Source organism: Ailuropoda melanoleuca, chromosome 12 (assembly GCF_002007445.2).
Source record: "Ailuropoda melanoleuca isolate Jingjing chromosome 12, ASM200744v2, whole genome shotgun sequence".
Classification (NCBI taxonomy): domain Eukaryota; kingdom Metazoa; phylum Chordata; class Mammalia; order Carnivora; family Ursidae; genus Ailuropoda; species Ailuropoda melanoleuca.
Window position 1 is genome coordinate 76,587,058 of NC_048229.1, and position 15,381 is coordinate 76,602,438.

General features: G+C 45.5%; 1 protein-coding gene across 5 annotated transcripts in view; it reads left to right on the forward strand.

Moving 5' to 3' along the window:
* CDH13 (cadherin 13) overlaps positions 1 to 15,381 on the forward strand; it is a 1,033,545-nt gene that overhangs the window by 647,373 nt on the left and 370,791 nt on the right. For all 5 annotated transcript variants that reach the window (XM_034672819.1, XM_034672820.1, XM_034672818.1 and 2 more), the window contains exon 6: positions 4,585 to 4,729. In XM_034672819.1, the coding sequence (XP_034528710.1) occupies positions 4,585 to 4,729 (145 nt within the window). The remainder of the gene's footprint in view (positions 1 to 4,584; positions 4,730 to 15,381) is intronic.

The following is a 15,381-nucleotide window of genomic DNA, read 5'->3' on the forward strand; positions in this document are numbered from 1 at the left end:
TAGTCCCTAGGAGGCATGACCAAGAAGGACAAATGTGATGTGGACCTTTCTCATTATTTTATTAAAAAAAATTTTTTTTTAAGATTGTGTTTATTTATTTGAGAGAGAGAGTGAGAGAGCAGGGCGAAGAACAGAGCAAGAGGGACAAGCAGACTCCACACTGGGCACAGAGCCTGACACCGGGCTCGATCTCACAACCCTGAAAGCATGACCTGAGCTGAAACCAAGAGTCTGACGCTCAACCAACTGAGCCACGAAGGTGCCCCAACCTTTTTCTTTAAATAGGGGTCAGGACCTGGAGGTGCACGTTCTGAATCCTAAGAGAGATGTCTATTGCTGAGATGTGTGCTGACACTTCTCCTTGAGCAGGTGGAGAACAGTAGAGATTAGCAGCTAAATCCTCTTCTGACTTCGGAGAGCCCAGGTGCCCTTGCCTCTCTGGCTTCCTCTCTTGCTCCCTCTATGTTTTCCATCCAGCATCATTCCTGAACACGTACTCTGTGCCAGCACTATTCTGAGCTCTGAGGGTGCAGCTGTGGACCTGTCCGGTGCTGCTCATTCCCTCTGGGTTTGCAGAGCCAAGCAGGGAGACTGGCAACAAGTAAGAATTGAAATGTGGGGAGCGCTATGATGCAGCCACACAGGACGCCTGTCCCAGCAGGTGCAGACCAGCCTCCCTGAAGAGTTGCTGTCAGAAGAGTAGGGGCTTTGTCTTTTGTTTTTCCTCTGGGATCCACCTGAGTTTCTGTTATTCAAGACTCAGTACTTTCATTTTTTAGAAAGTCCTACCATGACAGACATGAGGAAAAACGTCCGATCGATTGGCCTTTGGGACAAGAGGTTGTCCTGAGAGCTCAGCTTTGCTTGGTACTCGCTGTTTTCCAAAACAGCTCAGGCTACACCACAATAGTTTTATATGTGATAGTTGATATCTGAGTCGTGGCTTAATACAAGCCCTCAGGTTGTTGGTATGACCTGGTCGTAAAGCCACACCTGGCCCCCTGTTGACTTGTCGCTATGACTGTAGTGTAGCTTCTCTGTCCACCAAACNAAGCCTGTACGAGTCAGTGTTTTCCAAAGAAATAAATTCACACACACACACAAAGGGATTTATTATTATTATTAATAGAATAGTTGACTCACACAATTATGGAGGCTGAGAAGTCCCACAGTCTGCCATCTGCAGGCTGGAGACCCAGGAAAGCTGGTTGTTAATTCAGTCCAAGTCCAAAGAGATGAGAGCCAGGAGAGCCCATGGTGTAGATTCCGGTCTGGGTCTGAATGCCTGAGAAGCCAGAGCACTGAGGGCATTTTCCAGTACGGTAGGTACATGTGGCTAATGATCCCTTGAATGTGGCTAGCACAATGCAAGAACTGGATTTTTTTACTTTATTTATCATTATTAATTTAAATAGCCACATGTGACTAGTGGCTTCCATATTGGACAGTGTAGTTTTAATATATGAACCTCTTCTATCCCTGCATGTCCCTGATCTCCAACTGAAATTATTTATTCATACATTCTACATTGCTTATTACCTGCCTCTTCATGCTAGAATGTCTTATTAACTGCTGGATTTGTAGCACTCAGGGTAGGGACTGACAGGTAGTAATATCTCAATAAATTTTTGTTAAACTGACTTTAAAATTAATAAATGCCCCTTAGGAGCAGTTTGCTTTTTTTTTCTTAAGATTTTATTTTTAAGTAATCTCTACACCCAACTTGGGGCTCGAACTTACAACCCCAATATCAAAGGTCACATGCTCTGCCAATTGAGCCAGGCAGGTGCCCCATGAGCACTTTGCTATTTTTTAAATGCTGTTCCAAAGGTCTTTACTTCTGATGATACTGCTTTCCACTAAAAAATCCAGGAGTCAAACTCAGGGTAGTATTGTAACATAAACAGCTGTCAGGTTGTATATTTACATAGTTGGTTTTATGACATTCAGGTCAATGTTTTGCATTCGTCCTAATCAATTATATCTCCTTAGTTTCTGTTTGTCTTTTCATTATGTTGAGATGGACCTGGAGTCTGCCCCTCTCAGTTCCAACAGTTTGCACGTTCGGGAATTCTAGGGATTTTGTTCCTCTACCCGACTTGCGGCTTCTGATAAGGCCCAAGACTTGTACAGTGTGGCAGTGTTGGAGAAGGTCATCGGGAGGTCATGACCGAGGTCATGACCCCCGGTTGACCCGGAAGCCAAACTCAGGCAATCAGAGAGGCTTCTCACCCCTCCCCTGTCCTTGGAATATAAGGTCCCACAGTGGGTGCCGTTGTCAAGGATGCAGCCTTGAGACAGCAGTGTGTTGCTGGGGGCAAATGGATGGTATACTTGACTGAGCCTGCCGAGGCCTCTGCAAAAACTTGTAAGATTCCGGGGGGCGAGTGCGGAGACTCCTCACCTTGCAGTTGCCTCAGACAAGCCTCCTGAGTAGCCTGCTCCTCCTTAACACCGCCGTCCGCCCGGAGCCCTTTTACCCCCTCCCCACTCTCCCTGCCCTGTGTGTGGGGGGCCAGTTTGCAAACCGCCAGGAAGCTTAGGATTCAGATCCAAGGTATGTGCTGTCTTTAGACACGGTTTTTTGGTTGAGTTAAAATCAAGTCTTCGGCTGTTTGGGGAGGACAAAAGATCAGACCGTCATTATGACACAAAATTGCCCCAAGGTTTTGCTTGCTTTCCTTTGTTTAGCAGAAATCTCACAGCTTTTAAAAAAAATGGCAGAAAAAAAATAGAAGTTCACTCTCTACGCAGATCTTAAAAGGCTCTGCCCATTTATTTTCTGGTGAAAGGATGAAGTAATGTTAAGGAGAAAAAATGAAAAAGATTCTCTTCTAGCCAAGCATACCTGGTTTCATTTTTGCTTACTGCCTTCAAATTCTGTGCACATGCACACATTACACACGCATGAATCACAAGCTATTTTGTGTGTTTACACACAGAATTCTAAGCGGATGAACAAGGTGGAATAATGATTTTATCTAATGGCTGTATTTTATTATGTTGTAACAAACATTCGGTCAACCAGTCCCCCGTCCCTGGGCATTTAGCAGATGCCTGTGGTGATTTGTTATTCTAATAACGAAATAACAGACAGTGAATGTTGTCATAGACGTAGTGCAACCTGACTCAAGTAGTGCAAGCAGTGGTATCCAGATGGAACAAAGTGTGTGAGTCCTTCATAGCTTTTGTGGGATTTTCCGAGGCTACTTTCCAAAAGGATGATACCAGTTTGCAGTACCGCCGGGTGGAGTGCAACCATGCTGATTCGTAATAAAAGTGTCTCTCTGTCATTTTTCTAATTTGGGCTTGTTTTGACAATAGGGCCGATCACAAGAGTCGTGACAGTAGGACCAGCTAGTGTTCTGGAGACGTAACATGGGAGAGCAGTAGAGTCAGTGCTTTAAGACTGTTTACAGTGGCTAACGGTATAAAGTCCGGAGGCTGACTTCATGAGGGCAAATCCAGATTCTACCACTTAGCCTCTAATTTGCCTCCATTCCCTCCTTGCTAATGATTCATGGGGTTACCGACTGAAGACCAAGGGAGTTTATATAGTAGAGAGCCTAGTAAGCAATGGATAATGTTAAGTATTATTCCTAATAATAGGTGTTTTTTATTAACCTCANGTATTATTCCTAAGAATAGGTGTTTTTTATTAACCTCATTTTACAGGTGAGAAAACTGAGAGAGGAGGTGGACACCTCAAGGCCATATAGCTCTTGAAAAGTAGGGCTGAGATTCCAACTGCAGGGGCCCACTCACCAAGGGCTGCAGTTTCAAGGACGATGCAGGGACCAGAACTCAAACCCAAGGAGAAGTGTTACTGTTGCCCCCAAGTTAGACCGAGGTGGAATCAGGCTCAGAAAAGGATCGCATAAGGCTGCTGTGACTTACTGGAAATGCCATGACGTAATTCCTTGTTTCCCAGATAAACAATGTAGCTGGGTGTTTTTTTTATGTTATTTTTTCATCCTTGATATCTGAAGGTAGCTCTGTATGCAAGTGTTCCATGGGATTGTGCAATCCCACCTTAATTACACGGGCCTGGTGGGCAGTAATCCCAGGGTCGCACTCAGGACCCCCACAAACGCCTTCCTTGCCTCGGGAGGGCTCTCTATAAATACTTACTGACCTGAATTTCTCCTAAACATTACCATAAACACTTTCAGTTCTTTCTTAATGTACTCTGTTCATAACTGCTTAGTCAATTATTTTTATTAGCATAACATTCCTTTTAAGCATAATGATGTTAGAAAAAACAGAAACAATGTAAGCACATTTTCTCAGCTATGGCTGATTGCGAGTGTTTTCTCTCTTTTTCTTTTTTGGACTTCCTTTGCAGATTTGATGAATTAATTGCGAATTTCCCAAGGGGGACCTAACATGAACTGAAATTTGTCGTTTATTCTATAATGTTTAGCTTCTATTCTGGTTCCAGTGACTATCCATTGAGACCGAAGTTTGAATATTGCCAAGGGCTCATAAAATTGCTGAGATAACCTACTTTCTCCAGAAAACCTGACTTCAGTTTTCATAATGAATTAACGCCTTCTTTCTCCCCTGATTCCTTTGCTCCCATAGCTATTTGTGGAGACCACTGATGTCAATGGGAAAACTCTCGAGGGGCCAGTTCCTCTGGAAGTCATTGTGATTGACCAGAATGACAACAGACCCATCTTTCGGGAAGGCCCCTACATTGGTCATGTCATGGAAGGATCGCCAACAGGTATGTTAAATTGGCTTACATTAGCATAATGGCTTGGGAAGTGGCATCCTGTGATCTTTGGGGATTCTAGACTGTTTTGTTGCTGCTCGAACTTGTTGGTATGCATCAACACTGACGTGTTATCTATCTCCGTGGGTAGAAGCAAGAGCTGCAAATCTGCAACTCAGAGCATGACTTGGGTGTTGCAGGCTATGGAAATCTCTCACCTCATCTCTGAAAGCCATCTTTCAAGGGTGGCCAACATCTAAGTCTAACGCGTGGCTGGTGGTAGATATGGTATAAATATGTCCTTCAGCCTCGTGAGGGCCCAAGGTTGAGCTTTGTGGTATGGCAGGGTTTTGAAGAAAATTAAGGTCCCCACTCCAAGGTCCTAGCTTCTTCCTTTCATCATTGTCTTTTAATAAGAACCATTTGGAAAAAAAAAAAAAAGAAGACGACTTATTTTTTCCCTTTCCTTACACAAGGTGAATGGAGAAACCTTTGTCTTCAGTCAAAAGGCCAAAGGCAAGACATTTTATTTCTCTCTGGAAACACATGCACCTACTGTGATATTACTACAGAGCTCCTTTTATCTTTTTTCCACACCTAACCTTTCTATCAGGGAAGGTTGTAGAATTTAGAGCTCCCTTTTTTGGTGCCAGAGATACTAATAAAAGCATTCTGTGACTGGCAGCAGAAGTCACGGCTGAGTATGATGCCTGAGCAAGTGAGGAGCAAAGTCGAAAAATCCCTCTTATGCGACTGGACTTTGATTTTAAGCTTGAAAATCCATTTGGGTGAGGAAGCCCCATAGGGAGAGTCTCACTGTTGCTGCGTCTAGATTATGCCCAAACAAATAAGTCACTTAGTGGGCCAGACGGGAGATGGACGCCCGAGCCCTGCTTTGACTGGTCCTATTTTCCCCCTTCGCTGAATTGGTGGGACATAGCAATAACATGTAGACATAGGAGGCTCTGCAAGCGTTGTCATGGTAACCTGCCTAGACCACCCCACGAGGCATTGTATGCAAGGTGCCTGCCGCTCCCTCCAGCTTCAAGGAGCTGGGTCTCCCTGCACTTCACCAGCTCCCCGGGGGCAGGAGGCAAGCTCTCTCTTCCCAGATTTGAAGGCATTCTGTAAAAAGTGTGGGGGAGGAGATTGCCTGTGGGTGCTAAGGGGCTTTTGGGGGAGCCCAGGAGGCGGAAGAGTAGTAACCGGCCTGGAAAGATGGGGAGCAGCAGGTGAAGGTGGGTCAGATCACTTCCAGCCAGACCTTTCCCGTGGCACCTCTCCCCCCTAGGCTGCTTTTGATGGAAGGAAGGCTTCTGGTGAGAGAGACCCTGGTCCCGGGGTTCAATGTTCACAGATACCGTCTTAAACAAGCTGATGTGTGGGACGAGTCAGGGGAACTGATGGGGAAAGGTATTAAGAGGCTGGAGTTCGAGAAGAGCAGAAAAATGATTCCCAGTTTCCTTCTATGGTGCCGGGCCCTGTCTGTGAGTGACTGGAATTCGCGCCAGGCCAGGAAAGTGTTCTAAATGTAAATGACAATGCTTACATCGGAGGCGGCTGTGAGCGTGTGCATGTCTTTGTATATTATGTGTGTATATGATTAGACGATGTCCAATTTTCCTCCCATTGTGCCTTTCCTTAAAGTTTCAGAAAGAATTTCAAATTTTATTGCTTTATATACATGTCACATTTTCAAAGAAAAATGGAATCCTTTATGTACACTGAATTTCTTAAAGCACAAAGTAATTCGGTTAGGGTGGACGGATCTCCAGCAAAACATAAACCACCTCCAACTTCTTTTTATGATTGATATTATCCTATAAAAATACGTAACGATGCGGACAGCTGTGTGGCTCCTTTCAGCCATGCAGAATTTGGCCTGAATCATTGTTTTCTTTTTCAGCCCCCTCTGGGTTTGGCTCTAAAGCGGGAATTGAAATAGAGTCAGTCAGATTTGGGGTCAAGAGTGTGGAAATGTTGCAGAAAACTTTTAGAGGAGATGCCACCTAGATCACTTAGGGCTTCTGAGGGATCTCGGGCACAATGACCACCGAAGCTTCGATGAGGGGGGTGGGAATCTGGGGCAGGGGCTGGGATCCCTTTCCAGTCCTCGTCCCCAACCTCAACCACTTGTAAGTTAGAACAAGGAGCCCTGACTGGCTGTAGAAATGATGGCCTCCCCGATATCAGTAATGCCCGGCTCCTTTGTGTTGGTGGAATCCTAAGTGTCGTAGACACTGTAACAGATCCATTTTACGGAAGGGGATGCTTCCGAAGAGTTCCGTGATTTTCCCCACTCACATGAAGAATAAATGGGGGGGGGAGCAGTGTTCAGGGCTCACTCTGTATCTTCTACCTTCAAATCACGTGCTCTTTCAAGTGTCCCACAAACTGCATGGTGAAAACAGCCATCAAACTGTGTCCGCATGGGGTCGAGTGCTTACCGTGTGCCGAGACCTTTACGACCTAGTGTCCTTGCCTCCACTACACCATTCCCTCTCCTGAGGGGTGGACACACTTGGCCAAAGTCCCACAGCTGGTGGGGGAGCCAGAATCTGTGTCCATGTCTCTGCTTGAGGCATGGGCCCCCTCCCGTGTCCATGTTAGAGTTGGCCACCTTCCCTCCCGTTCTTCACCGTAGACTCTTCGCAATCCCAGCCAGAGGGCAAGTACTTGCTCTATCAGAGGGACTGATGTCGCTCCTGACGGAAAGTAAACAGCTCTTCTGACCAAACATCAAGCTCATCGAATCACTTCTTATAACGTGCGCTGCTGCTCAGTCTCTGGGGTTGAACAGTATTACACGTGGGCCTTGTTGTCACTCACGTTGCTGTCTTCTGAGTTTACATCCTCAGGGCCAGCTTCATGGGGTGTGACCCGCATAGCCTCACAGGGCCCCACGCTCCAAAGGGCCCCATGTTTGGTATTAGGCTCTGCCGCCACCACCTTAAAATTCTTAAGTATTGAGCAAGGGTCCTTGCATTTTTCTTTTACACTGAGGCCTCCCCACCCACGAATTATGGAGTTGGTCCTGAGCATGGCCCTATGGCCCAGGGCTGGTTTGACGCTCCACTCAGCTTCTTAACCAGGTGAGGCCTTAGGCAGTTTACTGAACCTTCTAGAAGCCCCAGTCACCTTCTTTGTAGATGGGGTCGGTGCATGATAGTCCCTGTCCTAGAGAACCGTGTGCAAAGATTAAATGAGGCGCTGCTTCCCTCAGCACATGCAACCAAACAAAGGTTCGAGAGATGCTAGTGTACCATTAATGCCCCCTATTATTCTTCTCATTCCTGCAGCGTACCGTTTAGGGGAGGTAAGGCAAAGAGTCAGGCAGTTTGTGTGAAGGAACATTCATCTCCCAACAAACCGAGCATCATTTTCATGTTCCAGTGTACCTGGATATGCCATCAGCACCAATCCATCATGGACGAAGGTCACCCATATTTATCTGTGTGTGCAGACAGGAGACCATTTCCAGCTGCTCAGCGCTAAACTCCAGGGTATTGTTTTGGGGAATCAGTACTGGATGAGGGAAGATCAACAGAAAATAATGGTCTTTGAACTTTGTAAATTATGAGCTATTCCTTTTGTGGAGTTACAAGGCACTGATTTATGGGACCCAAGCCCCGGCCCTGGCCGCTCTGTGGGGCCAGCCAGAGCCCTGTGTGAGCCTGGTGTTTTCTGAATGCCCAAGGCATACCTGGACCTCGTGAGTGGGGACAGAGAGCTGGGACCCTTGAAGTTCCTGGAGGGCACACATGACGGGGCCCCACAGGGCCTACTGGCACCACCTCCCCAGTGTCTTGCCACCAGTAGTCTCCTGGGCACCGTTGAGAAGGAGCAGGGACAACCATGAGACCTGGAGATGAGGACTGAGGGCACGTGACTTACCTGGGAGGTGCAGGACACCGGATGAGGATTGCTATAGGCAAGGGAAGCCAGCCAATTTGAGGTGCCATGTGAAGCCAGCTACCAGGATGGGCAATTGTGAGCTTGATCCCTTGGGGGGGCATTCCTAGGAAATGACATAAAACACACATTAGAGTTACCCCAGCCCAGGGCAGCTGGAATCTGCATCCCCACACACCCATCAGATACTGGCCTCAAGCTATCCCCAGAGGGACTTTAACTCCCAGGCACCCTTGGTCACTTGTGGACTACCCCAGTGGGAAAGCCTTCTAACAGGACACAGGAGCTGGCCGTTGGGCTGGCCTCAGCTGTGCTCTGCCCTCCGTGCTTTCGGCCAGCCCAAACGTGAGCAGGGGTAGCTGGGAGGACAGGACCCACCACCTGGACTGACAGAGCAGCTTTGAGAGATGTCAGGGGAGGGAGGTGATGGGAGGAATTATCTTAGTCCCTAGGAGGCATGACCAAGAAGGACAAATGTGATGTGGACCTTTCTCATTATTTTATTAAAAAAAATTTTTTTTTAAGATTGTGTTTATTTATTTGAGAGAGAGAGTGAGAGAGCAGGGCGAAGAACAGAGCAAGAGGGACAAGCAGACTCCACACTGGGCACAGAGCCTGACACCGGGCTCGATCTCACAACCCTGAAAGCATGACCTGAGCTGAAACCAAGAGTCTGACGCTCAACCAACTGAGCCACGAAGGTGCCCCAACCTTTTTCTTTAAATAGGGGTCAGGACCTGGAGGTGCACGTTCTGAATCCTAAGAGAGATGTCTATTGCTGAGATGTGTGCTGACACTTCTCCTTGAGCAGGTGGAGAACAGTAGAGATTAGCAGCTAAATCCTCTTCTGACTTCGGAGAGCCCAGGTGCCCTTGCCTCTCTGGCTTCCTCTCTTGCTCCCTCTATGTTTTCCATCCAGCATCATTCCTGAACACGTACTCTGTGCCAGCACTATTCTGAGCTCTGAGGGTGCAGCTGTGGACCTGTCCGGTGCTGCTCATTCCCTCTGGGTTTGCAGAGCCAAGCAGGGAGACTGGCAACAAGTAAGAATTGAAATGTGGGGAGCGCTATGATGCAGCCACACAGGACGCCTGTCCCAGCAGGTGCAGACCAGCCTCCCTGAAGAGTTGCTGTCAGAAGAGTAGGGGCTTTGTCTTTTGTTTTTCCTCTGGGATCCACCTGAGTTTCTGTTATTCAAGACTCAGTACTTTCATTTTTTAGAAAGTCCTACCATGACAGACATGAGGAAAAACGTCCGATCGATTGGCCTTTGGGACAAGAGGTTGTCCTGAGAGCTCAGCTTTGCTTGGTACTCGCTGTTTTCCAAAACAGCTCAGGCTACACCACAATAGTTTTATATGTGATAGTTGATATCTGAGTCGTGGCTTAATACAAGCCCTCAGGTTGTTGGTATGACCTGGTCGTAAAGCCACACCTGGCCCCCTGTTGACTTGTCGCTATGACTGTAGTGTAGCTTCTCTGTCCACCAAACCGGCCGGTTGTCTTTCGAGGGTACTTTAGGACATCCACATTGTAGGTTCTTCCTTTCTCAACCATCCCAGCCAATCCTCCAGGCTCTGGAATATTGGGCACATGACTGTTTAGATTTTTTGCCTGTTTTTTTAAGGAGATGTATTTCTTTAAAAATAAAGCGGTTCCACTTTTGTTCAGCTTTTTTAAGTAAAAAAATCCAATCACCCTCAAATCTCACCATCCAGAGAAAACCACAGTCACCATCTTGGTGCATGGAGTTCCAGGGCTCTGTCTGGGCATGACTACACCCAGGGATGCGCTACACAATTTGCTAGAAACGGAGTGGTACATTCCTTTCTGTAACTCGCTTTCTTCACTCTGCAGGGTCGTATAGACTTTTTTGTAAATCAATAAATGTCAAGCTACATCACTGTTTTAAACAGCTAGTGTCTGGATCTGCCATCATCTAGTTAACCATCCAGTATTGATTTAAGTTTCTTCACTTTTCCATACTTATAATCAGCTCTACGGGAGAGAATACGTCTCTTCCTATGTGTGTGACAATCTTTAGGATAAATCCATCCATGTGGGATTGACGGGATAGAGGATGCATTTATTACATTTTGGTGTATGTCTTGGTGGTGCTTCTGATGAAAGGATCATATCTGCATCTTGGCCAAGCTCATGCTTGAGGATACAATAATAGCCTTTCCCTTCACATTTGAACATGCTGGCGGACATTTTTGTTTATTTGTTTTTCTAGATTATACCCAACGTCTCTGAGCTCTTGTGGTCATTCCACTCACTTTATCAGTAGGTCGTGAACTGCCTTGCTCTGGAACCCTCCCTGGATTCTGTGACCAAGAAGAGGACTGTAATTGTGGGTCCTGTTCTTCACCTGGGGTCGTCATTGCAGTCTTAGCTGAGGGAAGGTGCCGAGGAACAGATGTCATTAATGTGCCATAGTGCCATTCAGATTGCATTAGGCAGCACTTGAGTTATGGTACAGTGCACTCCAGTGCAGTTGACCGTAAAACAAAATTTATGAGTTACACAATCCAATCAGAGACCTCTTCCCAAAGGGAAAATTCCAGAAGTAAAGTGTATCAAAAGTGTTGAGTTATCTGAACCTTGCTAGCTATTCAAGAAACGGAATCTCTGCCAAGTTTCTGCTAGCCCTGTCTGGGGACCCCAGGCGATGTCTTACAGAGGCTCCAGAGCAAGCCGATCAACAACCTTATCACAGCCACTCAGTTTCCCTCTTTTCTACCCCGGCCCCTCTCTGATGGACACCACTGCACATTTTAGACCGACTGATGCAGGTCCACTGGAGCCTTAGAGATACTAGAAGACTTTGTGAGACACAGGAGAAGGCCTGGACCCCTTTTTTCTGTTAAAAGGATACCCAACCACTAAAACCGTGTGTCTCATCTTTAGTGTGGACAACTTTGAAAACCACTCTTTTCATTTTTATTTCTAGCTCTCTCTCCACCTAAATTCCTATAGGAGTCCATGGGGTTGGAGACCAGTTCAAAAGGCAGACCACCCATCATTTCTTGAATCACTCCTCTCTCTAAGAGGAAATCTTTGTTCCTGGCCAGGCTTGTGTGTCTGTCTCCCCACTGCCAGTCCTCCAGCACCCTACTCCTTCATGTCAGATCTTCGCATTCTAGGCACTGGGGATAACCTGGTGAACTGGAGAGATATGGCTCCCATGATCACAGAGATTACTTCCTCCTAAAAATAAACACTTGGCAGGCGAGCCCCACTAATTTGTTGGATATACTTCAGAGTTGAGCTGGGAGTCATCTCTCTACCACTCTATATTTGGGAAAAAGAAGGATTTAGGACATCAAATATTGAAAAATAAAATAAAATAATTAATGAACTTAATTAAAATGAAATAATACTTTGAAGTGGAGGGAGGGAAAAGAAGCATCAATAGCTTCAGAAACTTGGTGATCATTCCAGAACCTTTTGAAAGAATAAATCTGATGGGAGTTTTTAGCCAAAATGGAAATTGGGTGACAGTTGAGCAACTGCAAAATAAAAATGAGAAAGTCCTTGAGTTGTTACGCGGAGAGCATGGTGGACACCAAAGCCTTGAAACCCATCCCTCATACTGAAGAATCCACTCTGAATAGCCCAGGGATTTTTTGCAGATGAGTAAAACCCAGTAGTACATCCACAACGGCATTAAAGAGTTATAATTTCAGAGAAACTCTTACTTCAAATCAATTCCTGCTGACCATTTCGTTCAGCTAAACCATTCAACAAATATTTATTGGGCAGTTTCTCTGAATCAGAGGATGCCCTAGGTGCTAGAGATAGGGCAGCGGCCAAGACTATTCAGGACTCAACTCTTACGACATTTGCATTTTACTGGAAACAGAAGAATAATTAACAATGAAACAAACAGGATAATTTAAGTAATTTGGGTAAAATAAGACAAGATGATGTGATAGAAGGAAGATGAGGTCAAGAAAGACCTCTCTAAGGAGGAGATATTTAAGCTGAGACCACTGAGAATAAAAGAGCCCACCATTGTAAGAGCCAACATGTTCCAGGCAGAGGGATCAGAAAGTGCAAAGGTCTGAGGCAGGCAGGACAGGTGGAGGGGCAGAGAAGAGGCCAGTGTGGTGGGAGAATGTCAGCAAGCAGAAGATGGGCTGATGAGTTAAAGGAGATAGGGAAGTATAAGATCAGAAATCACCAACCCAGGGCCATGGGCCAAAGCTGTCCTATTGCCCGATTTTTTTTTCTTTTTTTTTTTTTTAAAAGAAAGTTAATAAAGTTTTACTGAAACCCAGCCATGCTCATTCATTTAAGCCTTTGACTATGGCTCTTTTCATGGGCTGCCATTAGTCCTGAATAGTTGGAACACAGATTGTATGTCCCACAAAGCCAGATATATACAGAACCTAAAAACAGCTACATTTTTAAAAAATGAAATATATATTTAAAGTATTTTTAAATCTTTTAAAAATAAGTATATAGATTTTTTACTTTGCCTCTTACAGAAAAGTTTAGCTGAACCCTGGATTAGAACTCCATAAGTTTTGATTATATTTTAAATTTAGTAGGAAGCCCTTGGGTGGTTTAAGGAGGGCAGTGGTTAAAACCTGATTTTACCGTTCAAAGAGGGCTTGAGCTCATCCATGTTGAACGGGGGTCGGGCAACAGGGCTACTTTGTGTCCCAGGCTCGACGGCACAGTGGCCTGGACGGGGTGGGTGGCGAGAAGACGCCACGTCAGTTTTTGTGGTGAACCCATGGCGGACAGGGGAACACTGAATGTTGACTGATTTTCCGGTACTAGATTACTGCAGCCAGTGCCATCCATATGGAATTAGGGTAATACTCTAAACCTTAATAGGGCTATAAATGTTCCTCAAGTATGAACTAGATTTTACCTTCAGTTTTCTTTTTAAGGCATAAGCTGCAGACCAGGGGGACCAGATTATCTTCTCTTCATTCTCAGTTTTCCGCTTTAGCAGAGTCCCAGGCACAGGGTAGCCACTCAGTATATATCATACAAGAACAAATGGGCCCAAATGCTAGAAAGTGCATCACTTGAAGCTTCCCTTTTTATTTGATTTTTAAATAAATGTTGTCTTTATTGGCAATTCATTCATTACTTCGACAAATATCTCTGGCGTGCCTGTTAAGCAGGAGAATATACTGCCGCTCAGGAAGGGTGAGGCTGGGTCAGGGCATTGCATACAACAGGCACGGACCACCCTGACTGCACAGAGTGCGCAGACTTGAGGAAAGCAGACAGTAAATTCAGCCTGCTGCACAGGGGAAAGGCAGGCCCCTGGGAGCCTCTCACTAGGAGCAAGGGGGAGGCGACGGTGCCCGCCCCCGGTAAAGAAACAGTGATAGTAACCAGTATAATTTTTCTAGTACTAGATATTGGTCTAGGTTCTGTATCTGTCTCTCAATGAAATCCTTACAATTCTTTCTATGAGGAAACAGAAGCTCGCGGGCTAGGTGACTTCCCCAAAGTCACACAGCCAATGGGGGATGAAGCTGGGATTCAAGTCCAGACTAACTCCTATGTCCTTTCTTTTCCTTTCCATCTAAAACACCCACTGTCCTTTAACCACTTCATCCAGGAAAATGTTAAGATCAGTTCAGATCTGCCACCCTGAGTCCGGAGAATATTTTCTTATATGCATGTGTGAGTGTGTATGTGTATATACTTGTGTGTGTATATGTTCACATGTGTGTGGGGGGTGTGTGTGTGCATGTGTGTGTGTGTGTAGAAGGAGGGAGAGGGAAGAGGGAAAGGCATTTTATTAATAGATTAGCTGGTCGGGTAACTCAGTGCAGCCCTTGTAACTGGCCGTGGCCTTTCCAAACAGAGCCAAGATCCTCCCCCTAGCGGTAGTTTGGGAGAGGTTCAGGAGGACTCTTCTGGAAGATTCATAGGCATGCTAGACCATCAATCAAGACAGTCTACAAATGTCAGTTAGAAAAGATTTATAATCAGCAGAGAGCTTGATAAACCAGCTTTTACTGCAGCCCCGTTGTGCTAAGAATACCATCCCTTCGCAGGGCAGAGTGCAGACTGCTGTCTCCATCCATCTATACAAATACCTTGAATCCCTTCACCTTAATATATGTCCTGAGTAATTTATGTATAGAACCACCTCCCTTCATAAGTAAATGGAAGAGATTCAATATTCTAAGCTCACTGGGAAGAGGGCATATAAAATCCCTTTCAAGTATATGTTTTATAAAATATAGGTCATGAATTGAGTTTTCCAAGTATCAAAGAAAAAATTTTAATAGACCTACAGCTTTCTTGCTGTAATTATGGCTGCATTTTTTTTTTCAAGCCAAGCATAGTACCCAAAGCTATTTATTATTCAGAAGACTGGCTCTTTTCAAAGGTTTCTCAAAAGTTTGGTTTGAGGGATTTTCAATGTTTTCTTCTCGCTCTGGTTTTCTCCTTGTGTTCAGGGTGCCACAGTTTTTATCTGCTATGTTTGGGGTCAGGGGCCACTAACCCAGAGACCCTCTTGGTGGGGAGAACAGGGCGGGGCTTGTGTTTCTTTTGTGGGCCTCTATATCTTTAAGAAAGATCTCTTTTCAGAATGACAGAGGGCCTCTTCCCTGGGCCATCAAAATCAGACTCACTGAGCTGCGGTTTTGGTTTTCTCTTATCATAGTGATTTTAGATCATAGTCCAGCCCTGATTGTTGGAAAATATCCAATAATGCATGTCATCATGTGGCTGCCATTTACATCAATGCACTGGCCTCATGTCCACAT